An 18,506-nucleotide genomic window follows, 5' to 3' on the forward strand; every position below is an offset into this window, starting at 1 on the left:
ATGAGGAGATGCACTGCAGTACTTAATGCAGCTGGTGGCCACACTAGATACTGACTGTTACTTTTGATTTTGACCCCTGTTTCTTCAGGGACACATTATTCCACTTCTGTTAGTCACATGTCTGTGGAACTTGTGCAGTTTGTCTCAGTTGTTGAATATTGTTATGTTCATACAAATATTTACACACATTAAGTGAGAGGACGTAAACAATTGGATACCACGAAATTGGGGAGAAAAGGGGGTAAAATTTAAAAAATATATATTAAAAATAAGATCCCATCCAGTCCTTCCCACTATTGCTCGAACCCTATGAATGACAGTATTTTATTTTATTCAGTCCTGTTGAGGGAGTGGATTAGTTGTTGGACAGTATAGCTGTGTCCTATTTAGTTTTCATATTACTGCCAGTTTATGGTTATGATGATCGTGTAGGATACAAGAGGAGGAAATGAGAGGGGGAGAGAAGGGGTGTGGAGTTGTGCTGTGCTTTGAGAGGGCCAGGGTCTTCTCAGGTGTCCCTAACTCAGCTGTGTGGGTTAGGGAGTTGTTGTGCTTTTGGGCTCCAGGCTCCTGGTTTATTTTCTACTGCCACCAGTAGAACTTCTACCGCCGTCAGTCCAGCCTGTCTGGGCCCTCGCTGTCCTGTTCGTGTGAATTAATGACGCTGTACCTAACCAGCCCAGCCCAGTCCATAAATCACAGTGAAATTAGAGGGACACTCCAGCTACCCTGTTACGGGCCAAGGCGCTCCCTTCTCCCTCTCTTCTACCTCTCCCTCTCCTCTCCTCCTGGTTGGCCGATTTATCATTTGGCTGCAGCATTAATAAACATAACTCCCAGGAGGCCCAGCTATGATGGGACAGCTACCCTCTTCTACCCCCTCCCCTGTTCCTTCCCCCCTTCTAACTCTCCACAAGTGGAGGCAGTCCCTCACCTGGGGCGTGGTTTTTAGGAGGTTTGTCATAGAGAGGTATGGGGGCATGGTTTGGGAGGGCGTGTCTTAGGTCAACCAGGGGGTAGAAGTTTGATTGAGGAGTGTGGTTATCGCAGGTATGTGAGATGCAGTGTTTGTGTGAGTACAACTGGATGATAAAACTGAGTCAGATTTCAAGGAACAAATTCCTCAAATGGCAAATGTGAGCGATTGCATGTATGTATGTGCGTAGGGGGATTTGTGTGTTTGTATGTGTGAGTGTGTGTTTGCCCCCCCAAATCCCCTCTCTGAGACATTAAAGAGAGAGAGGCAGGTTTTCTAAAGAGGCCAGAGCAGAGACAATGTAGAGGGGTGTTCCTCCTCCCTCCTCTCTCCCTGGAGCGCCATGCTCCAAACACAGGCGTACGTATGCCAGGAACTCCACCACACACACACACACACACACACACACACACACACACACACACACACACACACACACACACACACACACACACACACACACACACACACACACACAATCATACGACTGATTTCCATGTGAATGGAAGCCTCTGTAATCGCTGGATGTGTCAGGCAAGAGTGAGTGTTTGAATTTAAGAGAGGGAGAATGGATGGAGGGAGGGAAAAGGGAGGGAGTACAGGGGCTGCGTAAGCTGGTTTTGTTTGCCCACGAAAAAAGAAAAAACAGCTGACATTTTTTTCCCGACCTACTCTGTCACGAAGTCATTGTGTCAGTTCACTCACAAAGCGTAACATCCCCTCAGCGTCTTTTCTATCCTTTTTCTCCTCCCTTCGCTTCTTTACTTTTCCTTCTGTTTTTCCCCGTCTTGTGACATCTCAGAGTGAAAAGGCAACATTGCATCTCATTATGTGTTTAGAGAGAGAGAGAGAAAAAAAAGCTTGTGTTGTTGGCTGCTTGGTATTTTTTCAAAGCCACTTTTCCATTCAACATTGACTGCTTTTGAATAAGGAGGCACATCAGATTTGATTAGATACTTTTGATTGCCATAACCCAGTCAGTAAAGTGCTCTGACATACTAGGCACCCACCCCTATGTTGTCTTGTATGAAGTTCATCCATTGACAGTTGCACTTTTTCATTCAAATTTGCCATTTGTTAGAAGACATTTTGTTTGTTGATTGGATTGTATTACGTTTTTCTGAGGCAGTGAAGCTCACTCTAAGCACTCAAATCTATGAAAAATAAGTCAAGCCACAAATGAACATACAAAAAATTGAATCTGATTAAACACAATATATAAATCACTATCTCTTTCACATACTAGGTTTCTATCCAGAGAGGTTCTGTAGACTACAACTTCTTGCGTCTAATGTCTCTACTGTCTACTCTACTGCCTTCTTCTCTTCCAGGCTCCAGATTCCCCAGCCCCAGGCTGACGGCAAGGCCAAGTAGGAAGCGGGCCCTGCCCATCTCTCCCCTGTCGGAGCACAGCTTTGACCTGCAGACCATGATCCGCAACTCGCCCAACTCCCTTGTCACCATCCTCAACAACTCCCGCTCCAGCTCCTCCACCAGCGGCTCCTACGGACACCTCTCGGCCGGGGCCATCAGGTATGGGATCATGGTTGCAAAATTCCAGTACCTTTTTTCAATACATTTTGGTTGGAGGATTCAATGATTTCCTGTTTAAACCTTCCTGATTGCAGGAATAATTTCCAATGGGGGTTTCTGGAAAAAGTAATGTATGGGATGATAAAGACAACCAACATTCCACACAAACGTATGACTCCATCACGCTTAACGTTGAAGAGCGATGTAGGTATAGGAATGGAGTGGGACGGAGGGCCTGTGGCAGAGGCTATGTTTTTTTGTGGGACTTTGGTCTACTGAAGGTGGAGGGCTGTATTAGGATGTGGTGGACCAGTGAGGTTATTATGGGCGTGCGTATGTGTTTCTCCCCTCCTGGTGGGCCTTGTCCCCCTATTTACCCAGCGTCCCCGGTGGCATGTGTCAGTCATCCACACACCCTCCCAAACACCACCCCCCTAATACACACCGAAATGACAGAGAAAGACAAAGAGAGAGAAAGAGAGAAAGGTAGATCCATAGCCCTACTCGTAGCCATTGATCAGCGATCTGGAAGGACACCCTGATCAATCACATGCCTCTGTGGCCCCAGTGTCAGGGCCAATGATAGGGCCTCCAGACTGATGAGTGATATGACAAGCAGATGGGCCCCCAAATGCGTCTTGGCCCATTGACTTCCACTCAGGGCCGGTAATAAGATCAGCAGACGTATGGAGCCAGGCTGAGAGCAGGCATCAAGGAGGCAGGATGAATGGAGCCCCACCACGCGTGACTGCTATTGAACCATAGGACCTGTGTTTACCTGGAGCTACCTATGTTTATAGAGAGAGCCTATGTGAAGGTGAGCAGTGGGAGGTTTGGATGTTGACTTCACCGATGATGTAAGTGAAATAGTCATTTAATGGTACGCAAACTATCTGCACTGACTATCTTGCACTGACCCTACGCACACTCACTAGACTATATATACACACACCATATACACACTCACTAGACTATATATACATACCATACACACACTCATTAGACTATATATACACACCATATACACACTCATTAGACTATATATACAAACCATATACACACTCACTAGACTATATATACAAACCATATACACACTCACTAGACTATATACACACCATATACACACTCACTAGACTATATATACAAACCATATACACACTCACTAGACTATATATACAAACCCTATACACACTCACTAGGCTATATATACAACCATATACACACTCACTAGACTATATATGCAGACTATATATACACACCATATACACACTCATTAGACTATATATACAAACCACATACACACTCACTAGACTATATATACACACCATATACACACTCATTAGACTATATATACAAACCATATACACACTCACTAGACTATATATACAAACCCTATACACACTCACTAGACTATATATACAAACCATATACACACTCACTAGACTATATATACAAACCATATACACACTCACTAGGCTATATATACAACCATATACACACTCACTAGACTATATATACACACCATATACACATTCACTAGACTATATATACAAACCATATACACACTCACTAGACTATGTACACACCATATACACACCCTATACACACTCACTAGACTATATATACAAACCATATACACACTCACTAGACTATAAATGCACACCGTATACACACTCACTAGACTATATATACAAACCATATACACACTCACTAGACTATATACACACCATATACACACTCACTAGACTATATATACAAACCATATACACACTCACTAGACTATATATACAAACCCTATACACACTCACTAGGCTATATATACAACCATATACACACTCACTAGACTATATATGCAGACTATATATACACACCATATACACACTCATTAGACTATATATACAAACCACATACACACTCACTAGACTATATATACACACCATATACACACTCATTAGACTATATATACAAACCATATACACACTCACTAGACTATATATACAAACCCTATACACACTCACTAGACTATATATACAAACCATATACACACTCACTAGACTATATATACAAACCATATACACACTCACTAGGCTATATATACAACCATACACACACTCACTAGACTATATATACAACCATATACACACTCACTAGACTATATATACAACCATATACACACTCACTAGACTATATATACACACCATATACACATTCACTAGACTATATATACAAACCATATACACACTCACTAGACTATGTACACACCATATACACACCCTATACACACTCACTAGACTATATATACAAACCATATACACACTCACTAGACTATAAATGCACACCATATACACACTCACTAGACTATATATACAAACCATATACACACTCACTAGACTATATATACACACCATATACACACTCATTAGACTATATATACAAACCATATACACACTCACTAGACTATATATACACACCATATACACAATCACTAGAATATAAATACAAACCATATACACACTCACTAGACTATATATACAAACCATATACACACTCACTAGGCTATATATACAACCATACACACACTCACTAGACTATATATACAACCATATACACACTCACTAGACTATATATACAACCATATACACACTCACTAGACTATATATACACACCATACACACACTCACTAGACTATATATACACACCATATACACACTCACTAGACTATATATACATACCATATACACACTCACTAGACTATATATACAACCATATACACACTCACTAGACTATATATACAACCATATACACACTCACTAGACTATATATGCACACCATACACACACTCACTAGACTATATATACACACCATATACACACTCACTAGACTATATATACATACCATATACACACTCACTAGACTATATATACACACCATATACACACTCACTAGACTATATATACAAACCATATACACACTCACTAGGCTATATATACAACCATACACACACTCACTAGACTATATATACAACCATATACACACTCACTAGACTATATATACAACCCTATACACACTCACTAGACTATATATACAAACCATATACACACTCACTAGACTATATATACAAACCATATACACACTCATTAGACTATATATACAAACCATATACACACTCACTAGACTATACATACAAACCATATACACACTCACTAGACTATATACACACACCATATACACAATCACTAGAATATATATACAAACCATATACACACTCACTAGACTATATATACAAACCATATACACACTCACTAGGCTATATATACAACCATACACACACTCACTAGACTATATATACAAACCATATGCACACTCACTAGACTATATATACAACCATACACACACTCACTAGACTATATATACAAACCATATACACACTCACTAGACTATATTTACAAATTATATACACACTTACTAGACTATATATACAACCATACACACACTCACTAGACTATATATACAAACCATATACACACTCACTAGACTATATATACAACCATACACACACTCATTAGACTATATATACAAACCATATACACACTCACTAGACTATATATACAACCATATACACACTCACTCACACACACTACATTGACTCTCCCACACAAAACCCACACACATAAGACACACATGCAGACCAACACAACACAAACACACATACCTACATACACATTACACACACACACACACACACACACTCTCTCACACACACTTTTATACTCATCATTTGCTGCTGCTACTCAGTTCTTTATTTTAGTCTTATTATAATCCTGATGCTTAGTCACTTTACCCTGCCGTCATGTACATACAGTGCCTTGCGAAAGTATTCGGCCCCCTTGAACTTTGCGACCTTTTGCCACATTTCAGGCTTCAAACATAAAGATATAAAACTGTATTTTTTTGTGAAGAATCAACAACAAGTGGGACACAATCATGAAGTGGAACGACATTTAGTGGAACGATATTTCAAACTTTTTTAACAAATCAAAAACTGAAAAATTGGGCGTGCAAAATTATTCAGCCCCCTTAAGTTAATACTTTGTAGCGCCACCTTTTGCTGCGATTACAGCTGTAAGTCGCTTGGGGTATGTCTCTATCAGTTTTGCACATCGAGAGACTGACATTTTTTCCCATTCCTCCTTGCAAAACAGCTCGAGCTCAGTGAGGTTGGATGGAGAGCATTTGTGAACAGCAGTTTTCAGTTCTTTCCACAGATTCTCGATTGGATTCAGGTCTGGACTTTGACTTGGCCATTCTAACACCTGGATATGTTTATTTTTGAACCATTCCATTGTAGATTTTGCTTTATGTTTTGGATCATTGTCTTGTTGGAAGACAAATCTCCGTCCCAGTCTCAGGTCTTTTGCAGACTCCATCAGGTTTTCTTCCAGAATGGTCCTGTATTTGGCTCCATCCATCTTCCCATCAATTTTAACCATCTTCCCTGTCCCTGCTGAAGAAAAGCAGGCCCAAACCATGATGCTGCCACCACCATGTTTGACAGTGGGGATGGTGTGTTCAGCTGTGTTGCTTTTACGCCAAACATAACGTTTTGCATTGTTGCCAAAAAGTTCAATTTTGGTTTCATCTGACCAAAGCACCTTCTTCCACATGATTGATGTGTCTCCCAGGTGGCTTGTGGCAAACTTTAAACAACACTTTTTATGGATATCTTTAAGAAATGGCTTTCTTCTTGCCACTCTTCCATAAAGGCCAGATTTGAGCAATATACGACTGATTGTTGTCCTATGGACAGAGTCTCCCACCTCAGCTGTAGATCTCTGCAGTTCATCCAGAGTGATCATGGGCCTCTTGGCTGCATCTCTGATCAGTCTTCTCCTTGTATGAGCTGAAAGTTTAGAGGGACGGCCAGGTCTTGGTAGATTTGCAGTGGTCTGATACTCCTTCCATTTCAATATTATCGCTTGCACAGTGCTCCTTGGGATGTTTAAAGCTTGGGAAATATTTTTGTATCCAAATCCGGCTTTAAACTTCTTCACAACAGTATCTCGACCTGCCTGGTGTGTTCCTTGTTCTTCATGATGCTCTCTGTGCTTTTAACGGACCTCTGAGACTATCACAGTGCAGGTGCATTTATACGGAGACTTGATTACACACAGGTGGATTGTATTTATCATCATTAGTCATTTAGGTCAACATTGGATCATTCAGAGATCCTCACTGAACTTCTGGAGAGAGTTTGCTGCACTGAAAGTAAAGGGGCTGAATAATTTTGCACGCCCAATTTTTCAGTTTTTGATTTGTTAAAAAAGTTTTAAATATCCAATAAATGTCGTTCCACTTCATGATTGTGTCCCACTTGTTGTTGATTCTTCACAAAAAAATACTGTTTTATATCTTTATGTTTGAAGCCTGAAATGTGGCAAAAGGTCGCAAAGTTCAAGGGGGCCGAATACTTTTGCAAGGCACTGTATCTACCTCAAACACCTTCGACCTTTGCACATTGATCTGGTACTGGCACATTGTGTTACTATTTTTATTTTTAAACTTTGCATTGTTGGGAAGGGCTTGTAAAAAAGAAAGCATTTCACGGTAAAGTCTACACCAGTTGTATTCAGCGCATGTGACAAATAAAATGTGATTTGATGTTAACACTCTCACCTCAATGTAGATCTATGAGAAAGGAAGGGTATCCATGATCTAGTTCTTTCACAGTAGGGGAGAGCTAGCAAGCAGACAATACAATGTGAAGTGGCTGATGTAGATATATACTAAATTATAGGCCCGATTATACTGTTGCTATAATAAAGGCTTGTTATAATTGTGCTTTATTTCTGACAGAACCCAGTCTTTCTGTCATTGTCAGTGTCATAGATTTTTTTACAGTGGAGCGATGGGTTAATTTAACTAGGGTTGCATAAGGTTCCCCCAAATTTTCCCAGATTTACTGCTTATACCCTTCTGATTCCGAGAATCCGCCAACAGGGATTTCTGGAAATCCTGGGAATTTTTGGAAAGTTAGCAGAATTTTCCAACTAAGTATCAACTTACATTTTTCTTTTACTTTTCTTTTACCAGGCAGGTCAATTAAGAACAAATTCGTATTTACAAAGGCGGCCTGGCAAGGGACACAGCATGAATTCACAGTGCTAACAATCTGAACATTCATTGCCAGGGCCCTGTGGGCTCCCAAGTGGTGCAGGGGTCTAAGGCACTGCAGGGGTCTAAGGCACTGCATCTCAGTGCTAGAGGTGTCACTACAGACCCTGGTTCAATTCAGATTCTGGTTCAATTCCAGGCTGTATTACAACTGGCTGTGGCCCAGCATTGTTAGGGTTTGGCTGGGGTAGGCCGTCATTGTAAATAATAATTTGTTCTTAACGGACTTGCCTAGTTAAATAAAGATAAAATAAAAATCAGTGTTACAAGAGCATCCCATCTTCTCCTGTCAGATAGCCAGAACAATTTATTGTCCCTCATTTTGCCTCGTTGCCATTGCATTTGCCGCTCAAATATATCAGAATGTAGTTTGATAGTGGTACATTAATTGTTAACTTTATAAATATTGATAATGGAAAAGGGGAGGGGGGGGGGGTTCTGCACAAAGCCTTGTTGCACAAAACCTTGTATGTTTTATGTTTAACCCTTTTTCGTCTACCTAACACTGATTGTGATATTGTTTCCCTCCAGTCCGGCATTGAGTTTTGCCTACCCTCCGAACCCCGTGGCACTTCAGATGCATCAGCAGCTGCTTGGTCGGCAAACAGGGATGGTGGGTTCTGCGTTCGGCCACAGTCCGCCGCTCATCCACCCCTCCCCGGTCTTCACCACCCAGCGGCCCATCCCTGGCATTCCTCCTCCTGGCCTCACACCCAGAGAGCGCTCTGTCATCTCTAACGACACCTCACAGGTGAGAGACTCCTCCCTCCTCCACATCAGTAGCCTCTGCGATTCATCATCACAGGTAATAGATAGATAGCACTGCCATGTGCTAGCCACGTGCTAGCTGCGTCCGTGGTAGTCTAAACAGATACAAGGCTTAGACAGGTAAAAGTAGGCTCCCCTCCGCGCTCTGGCCTCATGGGAGTTACGGTCCCCTGGATGTGTTATTTTCGACTGGGAACGTCGTTTTTGAACATCGTATTTTTTACATAAGAAACAACAAGGGACTTGTTAGCATAGGATCCCACCACTGACACCATTAATCACACAGGAGGAAACAGGGATTCAAATGGGAATAGATGGAATGGATGAATTCCACAATGTCTCTCCATTCCGACTGTAAGTGGGGGCTCGCATTTAAAGCTCACATTTTAGTTTGCTACTTTGTGGCATGTTAATGACACAGATCCACACTCACTGCTGTTTCTAGCTATGAAGTAGTTGGTGGATGAGATCTCTTATTCAAGGTAGAGAGCTGACTATGTAAATGTATCTTCTCAATCTATTACAGAATTCTTTCTAGCTCTGAGGAAACAACCAGAATCATATACTACTTTACTGATTTGATATTTCTAGTCCAAATAGGACAAATACATTTTCACTGTGTCTATAAGCAGGAGCTCAGTGGCTCGAGTGTCAAGATGCACCGCTGTTAACCTCTCTGGGATATGTGGGACGGTAGCGTCCCACCTCGCCAACAGCCAGTGAAATTGCAGGGCACCAAATTCAAAACAACAGAAATCCCATAATTAAAAATTCCTCAAACATACAAGTATTTTACACCATTTTAAACAGAAACTTGTTGTACATCCAGCCACAGTGTCCGATTTCAAAAAGGCTTTACAACGAAAGCACACCAACCGATTATGTTAGGTCAGTACCTAGTCACAGAAAAACACAGCCATTTTTCCAGCCAAAGAGAGGAGTCACAAAAAGCACAAATAGAGATAAAATGAATCACTAACCTTTGATGATCTTCATCAGATGACACTCATAGGACTTCATGTTACACAATACATGTATGTTTTGTTCGATAAAGTTCATATTTATATCCAAAAATCTCAGTTTACATTGGCGCATTATGTTCAATAGTTCCAAAACATCCAGTGATTTTGCAGAGAGCCACATCAATTTACAGAAATACTTATGCATGGAATTTTAAATCCACTTCTCCTTAATGCAACCGCTGTGTCAAATTTCAAAACAACTTTACGGAAAAAGCTCACCATGCAATAATCTGAGTACAGCCCTCAGACAACAAAACAAGCCATACAGATATCTGCCATGTTGTGGAGTCAACAGAAATAGCATTATAAATATTCACTTACATTTGATGATCTTCATCAGAATGCACTCCCAGGAATCTCAGTTCCACAATAAATGTTTGATTTGTTCGATAATCATTTATGTCCAAATATCTCCTTTTTGTTCGCACGATTAGTACACAATCCAAACTCACAGGTCCAGACGAAAAGTCATATTACAGTTCGTAGAAACATGTCAAACGAAGTATAGAATCAATCTTTAGGATGTTTTTAGCAGAAATCTTCAATAATGTTTCAACCGGAGAATTTGTTTGTCTGTAGAAAAGCACGCATGATCAGCTCATGCCACTCTGCCAGACCTCTGACTCATTCAGCTCTCATTCCCCCCTCCTTTACTGTAGAAGCATCAAGCAAGGTTCTAAAGACTGTTGACATCTAGTGGAAGCCTTAGGAAGTGCAATATGACCCCATAGACACTGTATATTCGATAGTCAATGATTTGAAAAACTACAAACCTCAGATTTCCCACTTCCTGGTTGGATTTTTTTCTCAGGTTTCTGCCTGCTATATGAATTCTTGTATACTCATAGACATCATTCAAACAGTTTTAGAAACTTCAGAGTGTTTTCTATCCAAATCTACTAATAATATGCATATATTAGCAACTGGGCCTGAGTAGCAGGCAGTTTACTCTGGGCACCTTATTCATCCAAGCTTCTCAATACTGACCCCCCAGTCCCAAAGAAGTTAAAGGGGAAATTACATTCCAGATTCCCCTGAGTAAACATTCTGAGAAGGCCAGTAGCACAGATCCGAGCCAAGGAATCTCTCCTGTTTTTCCAGGCCAGTTCAGCTTTACTAGTTCATTTATTTTCCTGGCTCGCCTGCCTTGTAACAGGGAACTCCCCTTTGGCTCTCAGGCCAGGACCAGTCAGGCCAGAGTCAGGTCTATCAAAGGTGAGGTCAGATAGTAAACTGCTGTATAGAATCATTGGCTTATTCAATGACCTCGAATGAATAGACAACAGGCTGTACTACGCTACCTTGTCGTAGGATTAACTAGATCCCTTGAACAGTATCATACAGGATGTCGTTATACAACTGCATGTAAATGTTATTTTCTGCTCAACTTTCATGGTCATTCTATCATATAGTATGTTGGAATTAATTTTGAACTAAGTGATTTTATTGTGGTTCTTCCCACAGACCAAACCCACCAGTGAGTCAGCGGTGAGCAGCACGGGGGAACCCATGCACCACAAACGCTCCAAGATCAAACCGGATGAGGAGCTACCCAACTCAGGGGCCGTAAGTTGCCAGGTAAATTGAACTTCGCCAGCATTTATCGTATAGTCCAATGAACAGACATTCTTATCTAGTGTTAGAAAAGGGGTATGTTTATGGTATTCAAAGATGAGATCAGAAGACGAGATGGTTTACTGCGTCAGCAGCAACAGAATAGGATGTGGTGCTTGTGCTGTTAAATTCTGTTCACACAGAAAACACATACACACGTGTGCATACACACGCACGCACACACATAACCACACACACAACCATACACGCACTCAGTCACTCTCTCAGACGCAGAGCTTTGGGGCCAATTATGTGATCTATTGTAAAACTATTTATTTATTTGCCTGTTTCATTCGGCTGCTTGTTCAGACTGCTGCCTCTGAAACGATAAGCCCCATTGATCTTGGAGGTACCAGAAGGAAATTGTTTTCCTTTTAATCAGATGCTTAAGTGAATGGAAACATTTTTTGAAATTAGATTGCAGGTTTTCTAAAGGGCTCTCTGTGTGCTTGTGTCTGGAATGATGCTTCTTAAAGTGTCTCTGAGCTCATACAATGGAGGCAAGCCTGTAGAGAGTTCCACATTCTGTGAATGAAACTCCTATTCTCTCTGTTCCCCACCTTCACACACTCTCCTAACACCATGGCAGGCAGGTACTAACAGTAGACCGAGGTGGTTTTTACAAACCACAACTTTGCCCAGAGAGAAACCCCTGTACACCCCTGGTCTCCCCTGTTACAGTCTCCAGTACTCTCCAGGCTACCCAGCCATGTAATGCTAACAGTGACAGTAAAATATGTCTAGACTAATGGAGCAAGCTAGAGCAGGAAGAGGGGGTTAGATTCCTGAAATACTCTGCCCCAGACCTGTCGTAGATCAACTGCCAACCCAGAGCAGAGCTTGCAGCGCTACATTTCCACTCCCAGACATTCTACTCCCTGTGTGCCGAACAGGGCCACATTGGCCAGATTCACTCGATTACACAAGTGGAAAAGTGAAACTAAATCGGTCTGTTGGGTTAGGGAAGGTTAGAGTAGGAGGAGGGAACGTTTTGGTTGGGATATGACTTTGTTACCTGTCAAGTGTGTTGTGAACATAATATATTAAGTTGTTTACCTAACCATAGTATTTTAGATTTTTTTTAATCGGACCCATACGTTCTGAATTGATATGGGCTTACTTACTGTACACACTGTACAATATTTAATATTCTGCAGATCTCTGCTGGGTCATTTCTGTAACACTGTGAGTGTTGTGTCCTTGCTGTAATTGCGTTGTGGTTTCTGTACTGTAGGACCATCCGGATGGGATGACACTGGTGAAGGAGGAAGGTGACAAGGACGAGAGCAAGCAGGAGCCAGAGATGGTGTACGAGACCAACTGCCACTGGGAGAGCTGCCACCGGGAGTTTGACACGCAGGAACAGCTAGTGCATGTGAGTACCTACCAGGACACTATAGGGAAGTAGCCTCGATTTGCAGGAGGCAGAAACCATATGACTATGGTGTCTGGCTTCGCTAAACTCCCTCTACCTCTATCAAGTTCAAGTTCAAAAGCTTTATGGTCCATTTAGAATGCAGATACTGTGCAGATAACAGCACAATAAATAGGAAACAAGTTTTAGAAGTCTATTTTAGGAGCCCCCAACAAGTCTCCTGGACGCCTGGCTCCAGCCCTCTCTGGTCCAGCAGTCTCTTCTGTATGTCACCATGTTCAGCGTTCAGTACAGTGTGCTGCAGCCTACAGGCGTTGAGTAATGCCCCTGCCGGATTCCAGATTGGTTTCGGGGACGATGGTTAATGGGCTCAAAGGCTGCCGAGCACGTCGCTGTTGGGCTATGGCGCTAACTGATTTGGCCGGCACCGACTCGACCTACGAGCCCTGCACAATCAGGCCTTAAGCCTTACATTCTTCTGTACTGTATACAAGTCTGTACCGTACTGGCTGTAATATACTCCCCCCCTTCTGTCATACAGCTCCTTACACTACCCAGGAGATGGATGACTCTCATCTGGTAAAGCCTGAGGGCCTATTCTTAACCTAACTGTTAATGATATTACAGTAATACTGTATCACAAGCACTATGGACGCCACTTACACTGATACTATTACTACGGCTTCTGCTGCTGTCGTTGGACTGGTCTCCCCTGTGACCTGCTGTGTGCTACTTACCACTAGGTCCACTGTGAGGTGAGATTTTACTTCACACTCATGTTTATTACATGACAGCTGGAGCTGAGCTCACACAGCTGACCATTTCATGTGAGCTGTGCCAAGATTTTCCTCTTGTAGGACAATAAACGTGATTCTGATTCTGATTCTGATCAGCACACATCAGAAAGATCCCCAGCTCTCCACGGCTGTCTATCCCGGCGTCTGACATTGCAATCCGCAGCCGCAGCAGTAACCCCTATCTATAATTGATATCCTCAGCACGGAATGGGCTGCCTCCCGCGTTTGAAGGGCTCTGCTCAAAGGTTGAGGATCTTGACAACTTCTTGCCCCTGTTTCCAGGGGCAGGGGGAGTTTGGCTGGGAGAAGAGGAGGGGCATCATACTGGGAAAGAGCTTGATCACACAAGATATTCTCCATGAAGAAAATAATCAACACATCCTCATTGTCTTTTCCCCTTTACATTTTTTTTATGTTGTATTTGAATTACTCATTTTATATGCCCATGCAGATAGGGGGAGAGACATGCTAATAAAACTGTTCGCCTCTAATTCGGTGAGCGGGGAGAAAACCCTCTTATCTCCCCACCCCTTCCTAAACCCCCACACCCCCCCCCCCCCCTCAGTAATAGGATAAATACAGTATTTGGACCACATCCAATGCCCCTCCCCCTGTTTTCAACTTGTCATCTTGAATGGAGAAAAAACATAATACTATAATATGCTTCCAGTCTGGCTTTGATTGGTAGTGTTCATGCAACATCGTTTTCAGTTCTGATACATTTATGGATTTTCTATCGATTGTTCATTAGATAGTCTTTGATATTAGTGAGGTGAAAACTTAAAAATTAAACTGCTGTTTGAAACAAGTGAGGTAAAAAATTAACTATTTGAAGTGTTAAAAAAAAGTGATGGTTACGTAGATGAAGACAAAGAAATCCATTTTTGTTTTTCGCATGGCCTAATTCTAGAAATAAATGCCGCTGTGCACCACCCTCATTGCTTTCTACCCTGTTCAAAAGCGTCTCCTGCCTCGCTCCTGATGCATATTTTTACACTCTACAAACGCGCTCGCACCATGACGCGCTGCGCCGTTCCTTTATCATCCTCGTTTAAGCGCTCTCGGTGCCGCCGATAAGATAAACATCGCATCTATGCAATTTAGCTCACTTATCTGGCCTTCCCAGTCAGCAAAAGCGAGGCGGGTGTCAATTTTCGGTTGCTGTATTTATTTCATTCATTTTTCCCTCTCTCTCCATCACTTATTTTAACTCTGCCTCTCTACATCACCCTCCCTCCCTCCCTCAACCCCCTCAACCTTCAGTACCTTTTTTTGGCATCACTCTCTCCCTATCTCTTTAATTTTTTCTCCTCTTCGAGGGAGCACTTTTAAAGATAAGGTCGTTGGTGCTGGATTATTTAATGTCTCCGTCTGAGATGTTTGGGGGGTTTGGAACTGGGGTGGCTTTGGAGAGATGGTACAAAGACTAAGATGGGGGAATACAGAAAGGGTCTCAAATGGGGTGACCCTGAGATAGGGTGTGTGTGTTCGTGCGTGTGTGCATATGTGTGTACGTGCCCACAATCCACACAGTCAACATCCACTCAATCCCACCTTGACACTGTGCTTTTCTGGGTCATCTCCTTATGTGGAGCTGTAATTTCCTTGTTCTAAAAGGATGAAGATTACGTGATGTTAGCGTTAGCTCCCCCAGTATTCAAGCATGCTGTATGGCGGTGTTTGCGGCCTGGGTGCCTCCTCGGTGTTGAGGGGAGATAAAGTTGGGCTCAGTCAGAATGCGGTCCCCTCTCGTGCCTGCTGGCACAGCCCTTTAATTGGTAAAATGCAGATAATTTTTTGATCAGGAGAAGGATTAGGCACCTAATCTGTCTGGAGTATCTTACTCCAAGATGAAAAGGCTCTGCTGAATTACACATACAAATTCTAGCCCCCTTCTCTTCTCCCTCACTCTCTCCCTCCATCTCCCTCCCTCCCTTGCCTCTTTTTCCCTCTTTTTTTTTTTCTTTACACAAAGCGCTTCAGCAATTGACATCACAAAAGAGCATATGATTTATTAGGCTCTGTTTGATAAAGCTAAACGGTGTTGCGGGTCCCACAGCTTAGTGAAATTGCCTTGTAAACAGGCCTTCTTTTCATGCACGCCTGCATTCTAATGTATGAGGTGTATATACCAGAAAGTGCTTGATAAAGGGAGACTGTAGAGGGAATTTGAAGTCGGGCAAAATTGAGGAAAGTATTGATGTGATTCTGTGTATCTGGTGTCAGTGTGTTTATGTGCATGTGTAGCTATTATATGGGGGTGTAAATCCATAAAAGTCTAGAGTAATCTAAAAAACATTTCCTTTAGTATGTAGTAGCTACATGTCCTATACAAATAGTTCACATCAAATTCTGTGTGTTTGCATATCAGTGTGTTATACACTGTATTATTGGTATGTCAGTCTATACCTGTAAGCGCATGTGTACTCTAGGGTGTGTGTGTGTTTGCATGCCTGCGTGTGTGTGTGTATGCACTCTGTGCTCATCCCAGCCAGCCTCTGTGTCCCCATTCAGCGCATGTCTCCCTCCGCCCGTTTCCCTCCTAAATCCATCTCAGTGGCGTTTTTACAGCATGTTGGCCGATAAGCTGGCAGGGTGAAAATGAATTAACTGCTAACGCGCCACCACCACTGCTATCACCACCTGTTTGTCCATGACGCCGGGGCCAACACTGCCTACCCATACGCTCAGCATGGAGATTATTGATTCATTACAAATTGCCATTAGATCATGACCATTAGTGTCGTCTCTAGCTCGGGCCCCTCTCTGTCAGCACGGGGCCCATGCATCACGACCGTCAGCGGCCCCTGGTCATTTGTACGGGCTGGTGGGAGGGACGAGGGGGGACAGGGGAGCGTGTGCCAACAGCACAGCAACACCGGGGCACTCCTATCACTCAGGGGATATCGAACGGCACGGCGCAGACTGATCGCTTGCCACAGGAATTCCCTCACAGAGGCGGAAGGGAAAAAAGGAGGAGAGGAGCTAGGATCGGTTTTCCGTGTTGTGATGGGGGAGGGAAGATCAATCTGAGGGAAACGATGCCCTCGATCTTACCTCCCCATTCCTTTCCTCTCTGAAATTTTTTTAGCACCAAAATTAAAATGTGTCAAGTTGAATTGAATGGAGGGCCTTTGTTGATACATAAAGTCAATTGGAGACAGAAATGAACGATTGCATTGGCTAACATATCGATGTAGTTGTGAGAGCAGAGCAGGGCAGGAAAGTGCACATGGCTGGCGAAGAGATGCCGGTTTTAGTGCACTTCTTTTGTCATAGTGTACGACACCCCTGGCTCCCACTGCATAGGGGGTTAGTTAAGTGCAATTGTTCTGAGACTTGAGGGCCCATGGGGGTCTTTCTCTTGAAGTAAGGTCAGACTTCTTAGGATACTGTCTGTTTGGGGGTACATCCCCTCCTCTGATGGGAAGAAAGGGCTGTGACGGTGGCCTGGTCAGGGCCCCACTGGACTAATGTGTTGGGTTACTAGCTGGCCAGGGGAAGGGGCTCCAGGCTGGGGATAATTCTGCCGTTGTCTGGGGACCGTCATGTCTGGAGGTGCATGGCCAGTGACGCACTAGCAGGTCAAACAGGGTTGCAGGCGCACACACACAGATACACACACACACTTTTCTCAGGGCGGCAGGTAGCCTCGAGGTTAGAGAGTTGGGCCAGTAACAGAAAGGTTGCTGGTTTGAATACCGGAACAGTTAGGGTAAAAAATCTGTCACTGTGCCCTAATTGCTCAAGGGGTGCTGTGCAATGGTGACCCTGGCTGTGACCCCACTCCCTGTGGGTGTCTCAAGGGGAGTTGGGATATGCAAGAAACACATTTCCACTACACACTTGTGTGTAACAGGACAAATATATACCCTCTCAATTCCTCTTCTCTTCTGCTCTTTCCCTCCACTTTTGAGGTTTTTAAATATAGAGATACTCTAACAACCGTTTGTTTCTCCTAGACATTTAAGACCTCTCAAAGTCAAGTCTCTATTTATCCCTGTCTTTCTTTCCCGTTCCTCTCTTTCTCGCTCTGTTTTCCCCGTAAGGCAAATGTCTCTCTCCCCCATCTCTGTTCAGGAATGTAATAAGACGGGTTACTTTTGTTCAGGATATTGTGTCTGTCTCCCTGGGTTAAAATTGCTCTCGGAAAGGCCCTTCAGAGGCCACCACACTAACACTGTTGTCTTTGTGAGAGGGCCAGATGTTGACTTCTTTCCCCGAGGATTCCATGTCTGCCTTTTTTCTTC

General features: G+C 42.9%; 1 protein-coding gene across 5 annotated transcripts in view; it reads left to right on the forward strand.

Annotated features, from left to right (window-relative positions):
* Positions 1 to 18,506, forward strand: part of LOC110535015 (transcriptional activator GLI3) — a 178,999-nt gene that overhangs the window by 151,315 nt on the left and 9,178 nt on the right. For all 5 annotated transcript variants that reach the window (XM_036935416.1, XM_036935419.1, XM_036935420.1 and 2 more), the window contains 4 exons: positions 2,308 to 2,509; positions 9,212 to 9,431; positions 11,935 to 12,048; positions 13,319 to 13,459. In XM_036935416.1, coding sequence (XP_036791311.1) covers positions 2,308 to 2,509; positions 9,212 to 9,431; positions 11,935 to 12,048; positions 13,319 to 13,459 — 677 coding nt within the window. The remainder of the gene's footprint in view (positions 1 to 2,307; positions 2,510 to 9,211; positions 9,432 to 11,934; positions 12,049 to 13,318; positions 13,460 to 18,506) is intronic.

Source organism: Oncorhynchus mykiss, chromosome 11, assembly GCF_013265735.2.
Source record: "Oncorhynchus mykiss isolate Arlee chromosome 11, USDA_OmykA_1.1, whole genome shotgun sequence".
Lineage (NCBI taxonomy): Eukaryota > Metazoa > Chordata > Actinopteri > Salmoniformes > Salmonidae > Oncorhynchus > Oncorhynchus mykiss.